Here is a 13,919-nt window from a genome sequence, read left to right as displayed (position 1 = left end):
CACACTTGTCTTTCACACCTTCAATTCCCCAGTCAGTATTCATACACTACCAGCAAACACCCTGTCACCCTACTTGCACTACTTCAGTGACCCATTCAGCACCATGTACTAATCCATTCACTGTGCCAAAACCCAAACACTTTTAAATTCACCCAGGCACTCTCCTTGCAGTACTCTAATCATTCAGTCAGTACCCAAGTACTCATGCAGTGAGCCAGGCCTTAGCACATGGATTGCTTCAAACCCATATCCACTATGCATGCAGTCCTCTAACCACCTACACACTTGTCTTTCACAACTTCAATACCCCAGTCAGTATACATACACTCCAGCAAACACCGTGTCACTCCCCTTGCACACCTCTAGTGACCCATTCAGCACCATGTACTAATCCATTCACTGTGCCTAAAGCCAACCACTTATAAATTCACCCAGGCACTTTCCTTGCAGTAGTCTAATCATTCAGTCAGTACCCAAGTACTCAGGCAGTGAGCCAGGCCTTAGCACATGGATTGCTTCAAAGCCCTATCCACTATGCATGCAGTCCTCTAACCACCTACACACTTGTCTTTCACACCTTCAATTCTCCAGTCAGTATCCATACACTTCCAGCAAGCACCAGGTCACTCCCCTTGCACTCCTGTAGTGACCCATTCAGCACCATGTACTAATCCATTCACTGCGCCAAATCCCAACCTCTTATAAATTCACCCAGGCACTCTCCTTGCAATACTCTAATCATTCAGTCAATACCCAAGTACTCATACACTGAGCCAGGCCTTAGCAAATGGACTGCTTCAAATGACTATCCACTATGCATGTAGTCCTCTAACCACCTACACACTTGTATTTCACACTTTCAATTCCCCAGTAAGTATCCATACACTTCCTGGAAACACCCTGTCACTCCTCTTGCACTCCTCTAGTGACCCATTCAGCACCATGTAGTAATCCATTCACTGCGCTCAAACCCAAACACTTATAAATTCACCCAGGCACTCTCCTTGCATTACTCTAATTATTCAGTCAGTACCCAAGTACTCATGCAGTGAGCCAGGCCTTAGCACATGGATTGCTTCAAAGCCCTATCCACTATGCATGCAGTCCTCTAACCACCTACACACTTGTCTTTCACACCTTCAATTCCCCAGTCAGTATACATACACTCCAGCAAACACCATGTCGCTCCCCTTGCACTCCTCCAGTGACCCATTCAGCATCATGACCTAATCCATTCACTGTGCCAAATCGCAATCACAAAAAGTCAACCACTTATAAATTCACCCAGGCACTCTCCGTGCAGTACACTAATCATTCTGTCAGTACCCAAGTACTCATGCAGTGAGCCAGGCCTTAGCACATGGACTGCTTCAAACGACTATCCACTATACATGCAGTCCTCTAACCACCTAAACAGTTATCTTTCACAAGTTTAATTCCCCATTCAGTATTCACACACTTCCAGCAAACACCTTGCCACTCTCCTTGCAATCCTGTAGTGACCCATTCAGGATCATGACCTAATGCATTCAGTGCGCCAAAACACAAACACTTATAAATTCACCCAGGCACTCTCCTTGCAGTACACTAATCATTCAGTCAGTACCCAAGTACTCATCCAGTGAGCCAGACTTTAGCACATGGACTGCTTCAAACGTCTATCCACTAGGCATGCAGTACTCTAACCACCTACACACGTATCTTTCAGACCTTCAATTCCCCAGTCAGTATCCATACACTTCCAGGAAACACCCTGTCACTCCCCTTGCACTCCTCCAGTGACCCATTCAGCACCATGTGCTAATCCATTCACTGCTCCAAAAGCCAACCACTTATAAATTCACCCAGGTACTCTCCTTGCAGTACTCTAATCATTCAGTCAGTGCCCAAGTACTCATGCAGTGCGCCAGGCCTTAGCACATGGACTGCTTCAAACGCCTATTCACTATGCATTTAGTCCTCCAACCACCTACACACTTGTATTTCACATCTTCAATTCCCCAGTCAGTATCCATACACTTCCAGCAAATACCCTGTCACTCCCCTTGCACTCCTCTAGTGACCCATTCAGCACCATGTACTAATCCATTCACTGCGCCAAAACCCAACCTCTTATAAATTCACCCAGGCACTCTCCTTGCAATACTCTAATCATTCAGTCAATACCCAAGTACTAAACACTGAGCCAGGCCTTAGCACATGGACTTCTTCAAACGACTATCCACTATGCATGTAGTCCTCTAACCACCTACACACTTGTATTTCACACTTTCAATTCCCCAGTAAGTATCCATACAGTTCCCGGAAACACCCTGTCACTCCTCTTGCACTCCTCTAGTGACCCATTCAGCACCATGTACTAATCCATTCACTGCGCTCAAACCCAACCACTTATACATTCACCCAGGCACTCTCCTTGCAGTATTCTAATCATTCAGTCAGTACCCAAGTACTTATGTAGTGAGCCAGACCTTAGCACAGTGGCTACTTCAAATGCCTATCCACCGTGCATACAGTCCTCCGACCACCTACACACTTGTCTTTCACACCTTCAATTCCCCAGTCAGTATACATACACTCCAGCAAATACTGTGTCACTCCCCTTGCACTCCTCCATTGACCCATTCAGCACCATGTACTAATCCATTCACTGCGCCAAAAGCCAACCACGTATAAATTTACCCAGGCACTCTCCTTGTAGTACTCTAATCATTCAGTCAGTACACAAGTACTCATCCAGTGACCCAGGCCTGAGCACATGGACTGCTTCAACTCCATCTCCACTATGAATGCAGTCTTCTAACCACCTACACACTTGTCTTTCACACTTTGAATTCTCCAGTCAGTGTCCATACACTTCCAGCAAGCACCCTGTCACTCCCCTTGTACTCCTGTAGTGACCCATTCAGCACCATGTACTAATCCATTCACTGCGCCAAAACCCAACCTCTTATAAATTCACCCAGGCACTCTCCTTGTAGTACTCTAATCATTCAGTCAGTACCCAAGAACTTATGTAGTGAGCCTGGCCTTAGCACATGGACTGCTTCAAACGCCTATCCACTATGCATGCAGTCCTCTAACCACCTACACACTTGTATTTCACACCTTCAATTCCCCAGTCAGTATACATACACTTCCAGGAAACAGTGTCACTCCCCTTGCACTCCTGCAGTGACCCATTCAGCACCATGTACTAATACATTCATTGTGCCAAAAGCCAACCACTTGTAAATTCACCGAGGTACTCTCCTTGAAGTACTCTAATCATTCAGTCAGTACCCAAGTACTTATGTAGTGAGCCAGGCCTTAGCACATGGACTGCTTCAAACGCCTATCCACTATGCATGCAGTCTTCTAACCACCTACACACTTGTCTTTCACACCTTCAATTCCCCAGTCAGTATCCATACAATTCCAGCAATCACCCTGTAACTCCCCTTGCACTCCTGTAGTGACCCATTCAGCATCATGACCTAGATCATTCACAGCGCCAAAAGCCAAACACTTTTAAATTCACCCAGGCACTCTCCTTGCAGTACTCTAATCATTCAGTCAGTACCCAAGTACTCACCCAGGCCTTAGTACATGGACTGCTTCAAATGCCTATCCACTATGCATGCAGTCTTCTAACCACCTACACACTTGTCTTTCACATTTCAATTCTCCAGTCAGTGTCCCTACACTTCCAGCAATCACCCTGTAACTCCCCTTGCACTCCTGTAGTGACCCATTCTGGCTACATGTACTTCTTTTGGGCAGTCATTCATGGATTCAACTGTTTCCTTTAAAGAAACCAGATGCCCCAGATGCTAATACCATTACCTAAAGCAATGGCCCCAAAAAGGGATCATTTGCAAAAGTTGTGCTTTGTAAAAATGTAAACATTTCAAAGAGTTCTGGACAGATTTCATTTTTCAGTCCGGGAGAAGGGAGAGGTTTCCTCATGTTTCCTGAGATCCTTTGCTCTATGTGGCTAACCGATTGAAAAATTAAATCTGTCCAGGACTCTTTGAAATGTTTACATTTTTAAAATTCAAGTGACATTTTCTTAACAGGATGCATGGAAATTATGAAATGTGTTTGATGGCTGGAGTGAAAAACGCTATTCAGCAATACACAAAAGTTTACCGCAACACTGAGGGACTTTACCAATGTATTCTGGGACTTGTAGGTTGTTTGGTGAGGTGATGCAGGAGATATAAAGCATCTGTGTATGGACACTGCTTACACCTCGATCCAATGACTAAAGCATAATTGCTGAAACGCGTCAGGAAATGAAAGACTTTTAAATCTGCAGCCTCTCTTCACTTGGAGAATAAATAATGTGTTTTTCCGTGAATTGGCCTCCGCAACTTTGTTTTATGTATTAATTACCAGGATACTTTGTCCTTTGCAGGCAGTTGAGGCCGCCCTGCAGGGTTGTGGGCCCCGACGACGAAGGAGTGGTGATATTTATACATACATATACACACACATATATATATATATAAAAGGGACAAATATACAATTGTACAAAGTTCTTTCTTACAGATTTCCAATATCATGTACCTATTCCTCATCCACCCACCCTATCATAGCCTTGTTCCAGTATTACTCTCTTAATGACAACCTGTGGCATTTGTCATTGTGCCACACGGGGCTGCTAAATAAGAATCCTGGTGTCTAATTGCTGTGTAATGAAACATGTTTAATTGTTCCATGTATTAATGATTTTTGTTTTATTTATTTTCAAGCATTCTATGTTAAAGCTTTGTGGTAGGCCTTGTGTGAGCATTGGGATATATGTGTGGGTAGTTGGGGGAAGGCCTTTCACAAGGGCAAGGTGAAATGATAGCAGTAACAACATTAAAGAAAAAGATTATTTTTGTTTAGATTACAGGTTATCTAGTACTAATTAGTAACAAATGTAATCTACAAATAAATATTTTAGTACTAATATATTAGGTGGGCATGCTACTTGTTCGTCACTAGGGCCTTCTCATACAAGGCCTATTATGAAGAATTAAAATGCTGCAAATGCCAGAGGATGGTTTGGTAAATTTCATGACTGATTTATGCTCTTAAAGAGAAACCTGGGGAGTGCCCAGTGCCAGTTACAAGATGTGCAACTCCTCTACCACCTCCAAAATGCAAACTAGACAGTCACTGCCCAGGATCACAAAAGTGCTGCACGCCGGTCTGCACTCAGCAATGCACAAACATCACAACAGGTAACAGGCATATACAATATGTAGGAATTAGATCTCAAAGTGCTTGCCACGTCGGACCCCTGCGGTTCAAGTATGCTAAACCCTACAAAAGTGTTGCTGGGTTCCCATTGCGTGATTTGCTCTACCCTTTCCAAGCCATGGCTATCCAATCAGGTACTTTGAAGGTCATCAGAAGATAACCAGAGCAACTTAGAGGGAGAGATCTATTTAGTATTTGTGGCTTCTCCATCTCCAGTGTTTTCTGATTTTAGGAAATGATGACAGAAACCAGCACTCTCAATCTGTGTCATATATCTGGCAGAACAGGAGCAATTTTTCTTACTTTCTTATGCTGCTGTAACTGATTTTAAATGGGAAAGATTTTTAAATCCACTTCATTGATGTTTTTGTTACCACCACCCCTGCTGGTACATGGCTCTATGCATGTGTTTTGACTATATAGTTGTATTTAGATATCTCTGATATATGTCGTCTTCAGCTTCATCACCAGACTACACATACATATACGTTCCAGCATCTTTTATGATAAGATTTATGGTGCAAATACTGGGCCATCTTGATACTGCTGCCTCAGAGGTCTTTTCTGACTTACTGTTATCCTTTTTCAGACATGTATTCTCGTGCCTAGTTTTATCTATTCTGGAAGAGAGGAGTGAGAGGAGATGTATTGGAGTGGCATTGGCTACCCAGCAGTATACAGTCTACAGTCAGAAGTTTACAATAGGTCCACCATACGGTACACTGGGTGTTTACAGAATTATGTATGCAGCGCCAACCATGTCCCATGAAATGGGATGCACTGCTGCATCTCTCTTCAGTGATCTGCCTCTGTGAGCTTTTGACGGCTTTTGAAGAACTGTCCTTCTAACGGCAAGGAATCCATTTATCAACAAGCCATTTTATCACTCTGCCCACTAGATTTACCAGCACTGTCACACTTCACAGTGTTCACAACTGATGGAATACTTAGCTTGGGCCTCATAATGAAACTGCCCACTGTGTCACAGTAATGCTTTACTTAACCTGGACACCATAGTAGTAAAGCGGTCACCATATTTATGTTCTCATATTTTGACTTGGAACAATAATAACAATGTTGTATGTGCTCTACTCTATTGTTATTTTTAAACTGGCTCTATAATAACAGTTCTAACTGTGTTCACAAGTCTTCCTATTTTCCGCAACCCAGAAACTATAATGCTGTTACCCATATTAAGATTATTCACAATATTATCACTAACCAATGTGCTTAGCAAAAGTAATGGCTTACTTTTTCTGGGCACCATATTAACTTTTCCTACTTCCCACTGCTCACCAGGAGTACTATACTTAAAGATAGCCCTTTGTGTTAACTAGTATTGTCAAATGTAACCTTGACACCATTAAACACATCCCTCTATCTATCTATCTATCTATCTATCTATCTATCTATCTATCTATCTATCTATCTATCTATCTATCTATCTATCTATCTATCTATCTATCTATCTATCTATCTATCTATCTATCTATCTATCTATCTATCTATCTATCTATCTATCTATCTATCTATCTATCTATCTATCTATCTATCTATCTATCTATCTATGATAGAGTTTTCAGGGATATTATAATTAGGTTAGAATTTTAATCACACAGCACTATAGAAATTCAGCAGTTATAGTTATACTTATCTGAAGAAACTGTAACTTGTGCTGTTAAGTAACTTAGGTCATGGGTTCTAGTTTCTTAACAGTAGTATACATATAACACCTTAATTTATAAGGTTTTGTGAGTGTAAAACGTGAATCTAACTATAATGTCCTTGTCACCTTTGTTTTTTTCAGTGAGTTTGTATTTTTGTTTACATAAAGTAAACTAGAAAATTGATCCGTGGGTACAGCGGATCCACAGAGGATCCGTGTCTCTAGATATGTAAAGTTTTATTTCTTTAATAACTTCAAACTACTTAACAGATTTACACCAAATTACAAGAAGTGTGCTTTAGGGCCAAAAGGTAGCTTTCTGTCAAATCTGGGGTAAATCCATTCAACGTTTCGGGCTGTAGCCATGTCTAAAAATTACAAATAACCCATAGACATTGAATGAGGAAAAACTGTTTTGGGACTCCCCCTTTTTCTGAACCCCCAGTTAACAAATCACCCAAAACTTTCCATGCAAAATTAGGCAAAGCGTGCACTTTTTTGAAACTTTTGTGAAGGTTTGTCAAAAGTACCAAAGTTATTAGCAAAAAGAAAAACTTTTTTGTCTATGGGAAAAGTTGATCGTAACTATAACTACCAACTGGCTATCCCCAGATGTAGCCACTCTGTAGTTATAATTAGGGTGACCTGAGATAGGGATTTGGGGGATTTTGTCCCTCAATAACAACGGGGTGCAAAGAAAAAGGTGGGCCAAAGCGAGTGTGAAATCCAATGCATTTTACATAGTCTTTTGTATTTTGTGTAGTGTGCAAACCGTCATTCGGACTTTTACAAAATGTGGCAAGATATGGTTCACAGATGATTCTGTGGGGTATGGGAGGTATGTAGAGTAAGTATTTTTTAAGTTTTAACTGTTTAAAACGTAGTGATATCTGTGGTATTACCAAGGTATATATTGATGACAAGCCATTAGCTTAGGCTAATGACTGCCTTTACAAAAGTTAAAGGCAGCTATTTTGTTTTCAGTTCCTATTTGCCTGTGTTCTTCTTTACACCTTTCAAGCACTGTAAGCATTATTATTGATATTTTTCCCATACCTATCACCACTTTAGTAAAGTGGTAATAGGTAGGCAAAAATTATTATACTTCTATAAATATTTTTTTTATAAAATACAGAGTGCAAAAAAAAGTATAAAAACAATCTTAATACAAAATTTCAAAATCCACTTTAGGACAGTATATTTTATAAATATATTGTGCTAAAGTGTATTTTCAAATTTTTACACATTTAATTATTCACAAAAATGTATAAAGTGTAGAGCGATAATTACTTAAAATTACTACACAGCTTAAAAAAAAGCACATCAGTATATACTGATATAACAATTTATAGAAATTTATAAACAAAAATGTTAACCTTAAAAAATGTTTTTGGGATACCATGACAGTACAGCTCGACATCATATTTTTGTTTATACGTATAAATATTTTGCTCTACCTGTTATAGTTGGGGAAGAATACCAAACCTAATAATTACTTACATTGGAAGGAATAAGCAGAAAATGAGCAAAGTGTGCCTAAAAACAACAAAGGTGTTTTAACTTTTGTAAACACAATGATTAGTCAATCATCTCATGACTTGTGGTCACTATTTACCATGGTAGTACCGTAAAATACCCTGACATTCTGGTACAATACCGCAAAAACAGATATTGCTCAATTGATAAACTGCAAAATGTGTGTGTAAAATTTAATTGGATTTAATCACGTTTTGGGATCACCCCTTTTCCCGTTGCACCCCCTTCACCAGACCCTGCAACACTTTTACTCCTAAGACAATGAAATGGGTGTAACAGGTCTGCAAAATTTATCAGACATTAGTGAAACGGGTACTAAGGTATGAAGGGACAAATTGTACAAAAATCACTATTTCGATAATATATATAAATTAAAAAAACATAAAACCTAACCTATTATTACTTAAATGAAGCAGCAATTAGTTGGTAATAACAATAAAACATAACACTTAACTATAAGAAAGACCCCAACCAGAATGCTACGAAACACTCACCTTACAACTTTAAAATTGTAATAAAAAGTGCATGGCTGATTTTTACCTTTGGTAAACACAGTAAGCAAACAACTAATCATTTAACCCATCCGCTGAGATCTGAATCAGACTGTAAGTGCCTAAGTGGGACCTAAACCATAAATTTAGGAGATCACTATAACTTTAGAATTGCATATATGTGTTTAGTTGAATTTGGGTTTTATACCAAACATAACTAAAGTTTTCCTAACAAAAACTTATGTTTAGCACATATATGGGTGTGCTCCTGGTTAATGTCATATATAACCTCTTGAATTGTCTGTAACATACATCATTTTTCTGATGTGTTCTCCAGGGGTCTGCAATCTGGTGGTGACAAGGAATGGATAGAAGCATTGAACATTTAGCAGGATCGAGCTAGAATACTTTGACTGCTACTCAACATCCTCTTCAGTCCCTGCTCACTGGGATTAACTATCTGTCATGAACTCTTCTTGCCCCACTGAGCTAACCCTCTACTCCACTGAGATAACCTTCCCCCAATCACATCCTACCCATGTACATTGTCTCTGAGTCATTTTCTTAGACCTTGAAACCCCTTACCCCCAATGTTGGTGAAATCTACTTCAATGTATGATATATATTGGGTTTCAAGAACAGATACCATGTAACAAATTCTCTACTGTTTTCAGTGAAACCAAAACGAGGAAAGTGTCCAGAAGACATCATAATGTGCATCCAGGCTGAAGACGATCAGTGTAAGATTGATGGTGACTGTATAGGGGATCAGAAGTGCTGCTACTTCCAGTGTGGATTGAAGTGCAAGGCTCCAGAGACGGGTACTTGTCTCAGGATGGGACGATGGCTGATGTTGTTGTCAGTTCTTAAATTGTTTTTCTGCTTTCAAGCTGAGCCGAACACAGCATCATCGTACAAAAATGAAGAAGTGCCACCTACATCTAGTAAAATCTGTAGAATTCAAAAGATCGCACAAATATGTGATATTTATTTTTCCTTGAGTGAGGAACATACTTACACTCCCTCTATATGCACATCACAGCATCTGTATCTGTATATGCAGCTTCTACAATTGTACTCCTAATTGTATTTCTTGATTAACTGATCGAAAACTGGCTAGGGAGATGACAACGAGTTGAACATTTAATGTAAAACTGTTTTTAGATGGATAAGAGAATTTTTTCATTCGATATTTGTTGCAAAATATGTGCACCTCTGTTACTGCTCCTATGTAAGTGCAGCAAAGTGTTGTCAATCATTTAAGTAAATGCAGGCTGATGCAGGGGTGTGACAGATCCTCTGAAAAGGCTTCCTTTGTTCACAAAAGTGCTGATTCATGCTAACAGTCCTGGTTACATCAGGTACAAGAATCTGGCTACATGTACTACTCATGGGAAGTAATTCATGGATTAATCTGTTTCCTTTAAAGGGAGCTTGTGCCTAAATGTAACTCTCATCTTGCCCCAGATACTGATACCATTACCTAAAGCAATGGCCCAAAAAATGGATCATTTGCAAAAGGTGTGCATTGTAAAAATGTAAACATTTCAAAGAGTTCTGGACAGATTTCATTTTTCAGTCTGGGAGAAGGGAGAGGTTTCCTCATTTTTCCTGAGATCCTGTGCTCTATGTGGCTAACAGATTGAAAAATTAAATCTGTCCAGGACTCTTTGAAATGTTTACATTTTTAAAATGCACTTGACACTTTCTTAACAGGATGCATGGAAATTATGAAATGTGTTTGATGGCTGGAGTGAAAAATGCTATTCAGCAATACAAGAATAATCACCGCAACAATGAGGGACTTTACCAATGTATTCTGGGAATTGTAGGTTGTTTGGTCAGGTGATGCAGGAGATATAAAGCATTTGTGTATGGACACTGCTTCTACTTTGATCCTGTGACTAAAGCATAACTGCTGAAACGCGTCAGGAAATGAAAGACTTTTTAATCTGCAGCCACTCTTCACGTGGAGATTAAATAATGTGTTTTTCTGTAAATTGGCCTCAGCAACTTTCTTTTATGTATTAATTACCAGGATGCTTTGTCCTTGGCAGGCAGCTGAGGCCGCCTTGCAGTGTTGTGGGCTCCGACGACGAAGGAGTGGTGATAGTTATACATACATATACATACACAGACATATATATATAAAAAAGGGAGAAATATTAAATTGTACAAAGTTCTTTCTAGCAGATTTCCTATATCATGTACCTATTCCTCATCCACCCGCCCTGTCATAGCCTGGTTCCAATATTACTCTCTTAATGACAACCTGTGGCATTTGTCATTGTTCCATACAGGGTTGCTAAATAAGACCCCTGGTGTCTAATTGCTGTGTATTGAAACATGTTTAATTGTTCTATGCATTCATGATTTTAGTTTTATTTATTTTCAAGCATGCTATGTTAAAGCTTTGTGGTAGGCCTTGTGTGAGCATTGGGATTTATGTGTGGGTAGTTGGGGGAAGGCCTCTCACAAGGGCAAGGTGAAATGATGACAGTTGCCACATTAAAGAAAAAGATTATTTTTGTTTAGATTACAGGTTATCTAGTACTCTATTGCTAGAGCTAATTAGTAACAAATGTAATCTACAAATAAATATTTTAGTACTAATATATTAGGTGGGCATGCTACTTGTTCGTCACTAGGGCCGTCTCATACAAGGCCTATTATGAAGAATTAAAATGCTGCAAATGCCAGATGATGGTTTGGTACATTTCATGACTGATTTATGCTCTTACAGAGAAGCCTGGGGAGTGCCCAGTGCCAGTTACAAGATGTGCAACTCCTCTACCTCCTCCAAAATGCAAACAAGACAGTCACTGCCCAGGATCACAAAAGTGCTGTACGCCGGTCTGCACTCAGAAATGCACAAACATCACAACAGGTAACAGGCATATACAATATGTAGGAATTAGATCTCAAAGTGCTTGCCACGTCGGACCCCTGCGGTTCAAGTATGCTAAATCCTACGAAAGTGTTGCTGGGTTCCCATCACATGATTTGCTCTACCCTTTCCAAGCCATGGGTATCCAATCAGGTATTTTGAAGGTCATCAGAAGATAACCAAGAGCAACTTAGAGGGAGAGATCTATTTATTATTTGTGGCTTCTCCATCTCCAGTGTTTTCTGATTTGAGGAAATGTTGACAGAAACCAGCACCCTCAATCTGTGTCATATATCTACCAGAACAGTAGCAATTGTTATTACTTTCGTATGCTGCTGTAACTGACTGTAAATGGGAAAGATTTTTAAATCCACTTCATTGATGTTTTTGTTACCACCACCCCTGCTGGTACATGGCTCTATGCATGTGTATTGTCTATATAGTTGTATTTAGATATCTCTGATATATGTCGTCTTCAGCTTCATCACCAGACTACACATACATATACGTTCCAGCATCTTTTATGATAAGATTTATGGTGCAAATACTGGGCCATCTTGATACTGCTGCCTCAGAGGTCTTTTCTGACTTACTGTTATCCTTTTTCAGACATGTATTCTTGTGCCTAGTTTTATCTATTCTGGAAGAGAGGAGTGAGAGGAGATGTATTGGAGTGGCATTGGCTACCCAGCAGTATACAGTCCACAGTCAGAAGTTTACAATAGGTCCACCATACGGTACACTGGGTGTTTACAGAATTATGAATGCAGCGCCAACCATGTCCCATGAAATGGGATGCACTGTTGTATCTCTCTTCAGTGACCTGCCTATGTGAGATTTTGAAGGCTTTTGAAGAACTGTCCTTCTAACGGCAAGGAATGCATTTATCAACAAGCAATTTTATCACTCTGCCCACTAGATTAACCAGCACTGTCACACTTTGCAGTGTTCACCACTGATGGAAAACTTAGCTTGGGCCTCATAATGAAACTGCCCACTGTGTCACAGTAATGCTTTACTTAACCTGGACACCATAGTAGTAAAGCCGGTCACCATATTTATGTTCTCATATTTTGACTTGGAACAGTAATAACAATGATTTGTGTGCTCTACTCTATTGTTATTTTTAAACTGGCTCTATAATAACAGTTCTAACTGTGTTCACCAGTCTTCCTGTTTTCCGCAACCCAGTAACTATAATGCTGTTACCCATATTAAGATTTTTCACAATATTATCACTAACCAATGTGCTTAGCCACAGTAGTGGCTTACTTTTTCTGGGCACCATAATAACTTTTCCCACTTCCCACTGCTCACCAAGAGTACTATACTTAAAGATAGCCCTTTGTGTTAACTAGTATTGTCAAATGTAACCTTGACACCATTAAACGCATCCCATTATCTATCTGTCTGTCTGTCTATCTGTCTGTCTGTCTGCCTGTCTGTCTGTCGGTCTGTCTGTCTGTCTGTCTAAAAAAGATAGAGTTTTCAGGGATATTATAATTAGGTTAGAATTTTAATCACACAGCACTATAGAAATTCAGCAGTTATAGTTATACTTATCTGAAGAAACTGTAACTTGTGCTGATAAGTAACTTTAGGTCATGGGTTCTAGTTTCTTAACAGTAGTATACCTATAACACCTTAATTTATAAAGTTTTGTGAGTGTAAAACGTGAATCTAACTATAACGTCCTTTTCACCTTTGTTTTTTTCAGTGAGTTTGTATTTTTGTTTACATAAAGTAAAATATATATTGATCCGTGGGTACAGTCGATCCACAGAGGATCCGTGTCTCTAGATATATAAAGTTTTATTTCTTTAATAACTTCAAACTACTTAACATATTTACACCAAATTACAAGAAGTGTGCTTTATGGGCCAAAAGGTAGCTTTCTGCCAAATTTGGGGTAAATCCATTCAATCGTTCGTCCTGTAGCCATGTCTAAAATGACAAAATACCCATAGACATTGAATGAGGAAAAACAGTTTTGGGACTCCCCCTTTTTCTGAACCCCCGCTTAACAAATCACCCAAAACTATACATGCAAAACTAGGCAAAGCGGGCACTTTTTCTAAACTTTCGTGAAGGTTCGTCAAACAGTACC

General features: G+C 39.6%; 1 protein-coding gene across 1 annotated transcript in view; it reads left to right on the top strand.

Moving 5' to 3' along the window:
* The window catches only part of LOC146822216 (uncharacterized), a 203,951-nt gene that overhangs the window by 42,158 nt on the left and 147,874 nt on the right, over positions 1-13,919 (top strand). Inside the window, exons 2-3 of the mRNA XM_085613363.1 lie at positions 9,600-9,746; positions 11,669-11,812. Coding sequence (XP_085469489.1) covers positions 9,600-9,746; positions 11,669-11,812 — 291 coding nt within the window. The remainder of the gene's footprint in view (positions 1-9,599; positions 9,747-11,668; positions 11,813-13,919) is intronic.

The sequence above is a fragment of the Triturus cristatus genome, chromosome 6 (genome assembly GCF_964204655.1).
Source record: "Triturus cristatus chromosome 6, aTriCri1.1, whole genome shotgun sequence".
In the NCBI taxonomy this organism is placed as follows: domain Eukaryota; kingdom Metazoa; phylum Chordata; class Amphibia; order Caudata; family Salamandridae; genus Triturus; species Triturus cristatus.
The sequence above is the reverse complement of the archived record's forward strand: the minus strand, read 5'-3'. Positions and strand labels throughout refer to the sequence as shown.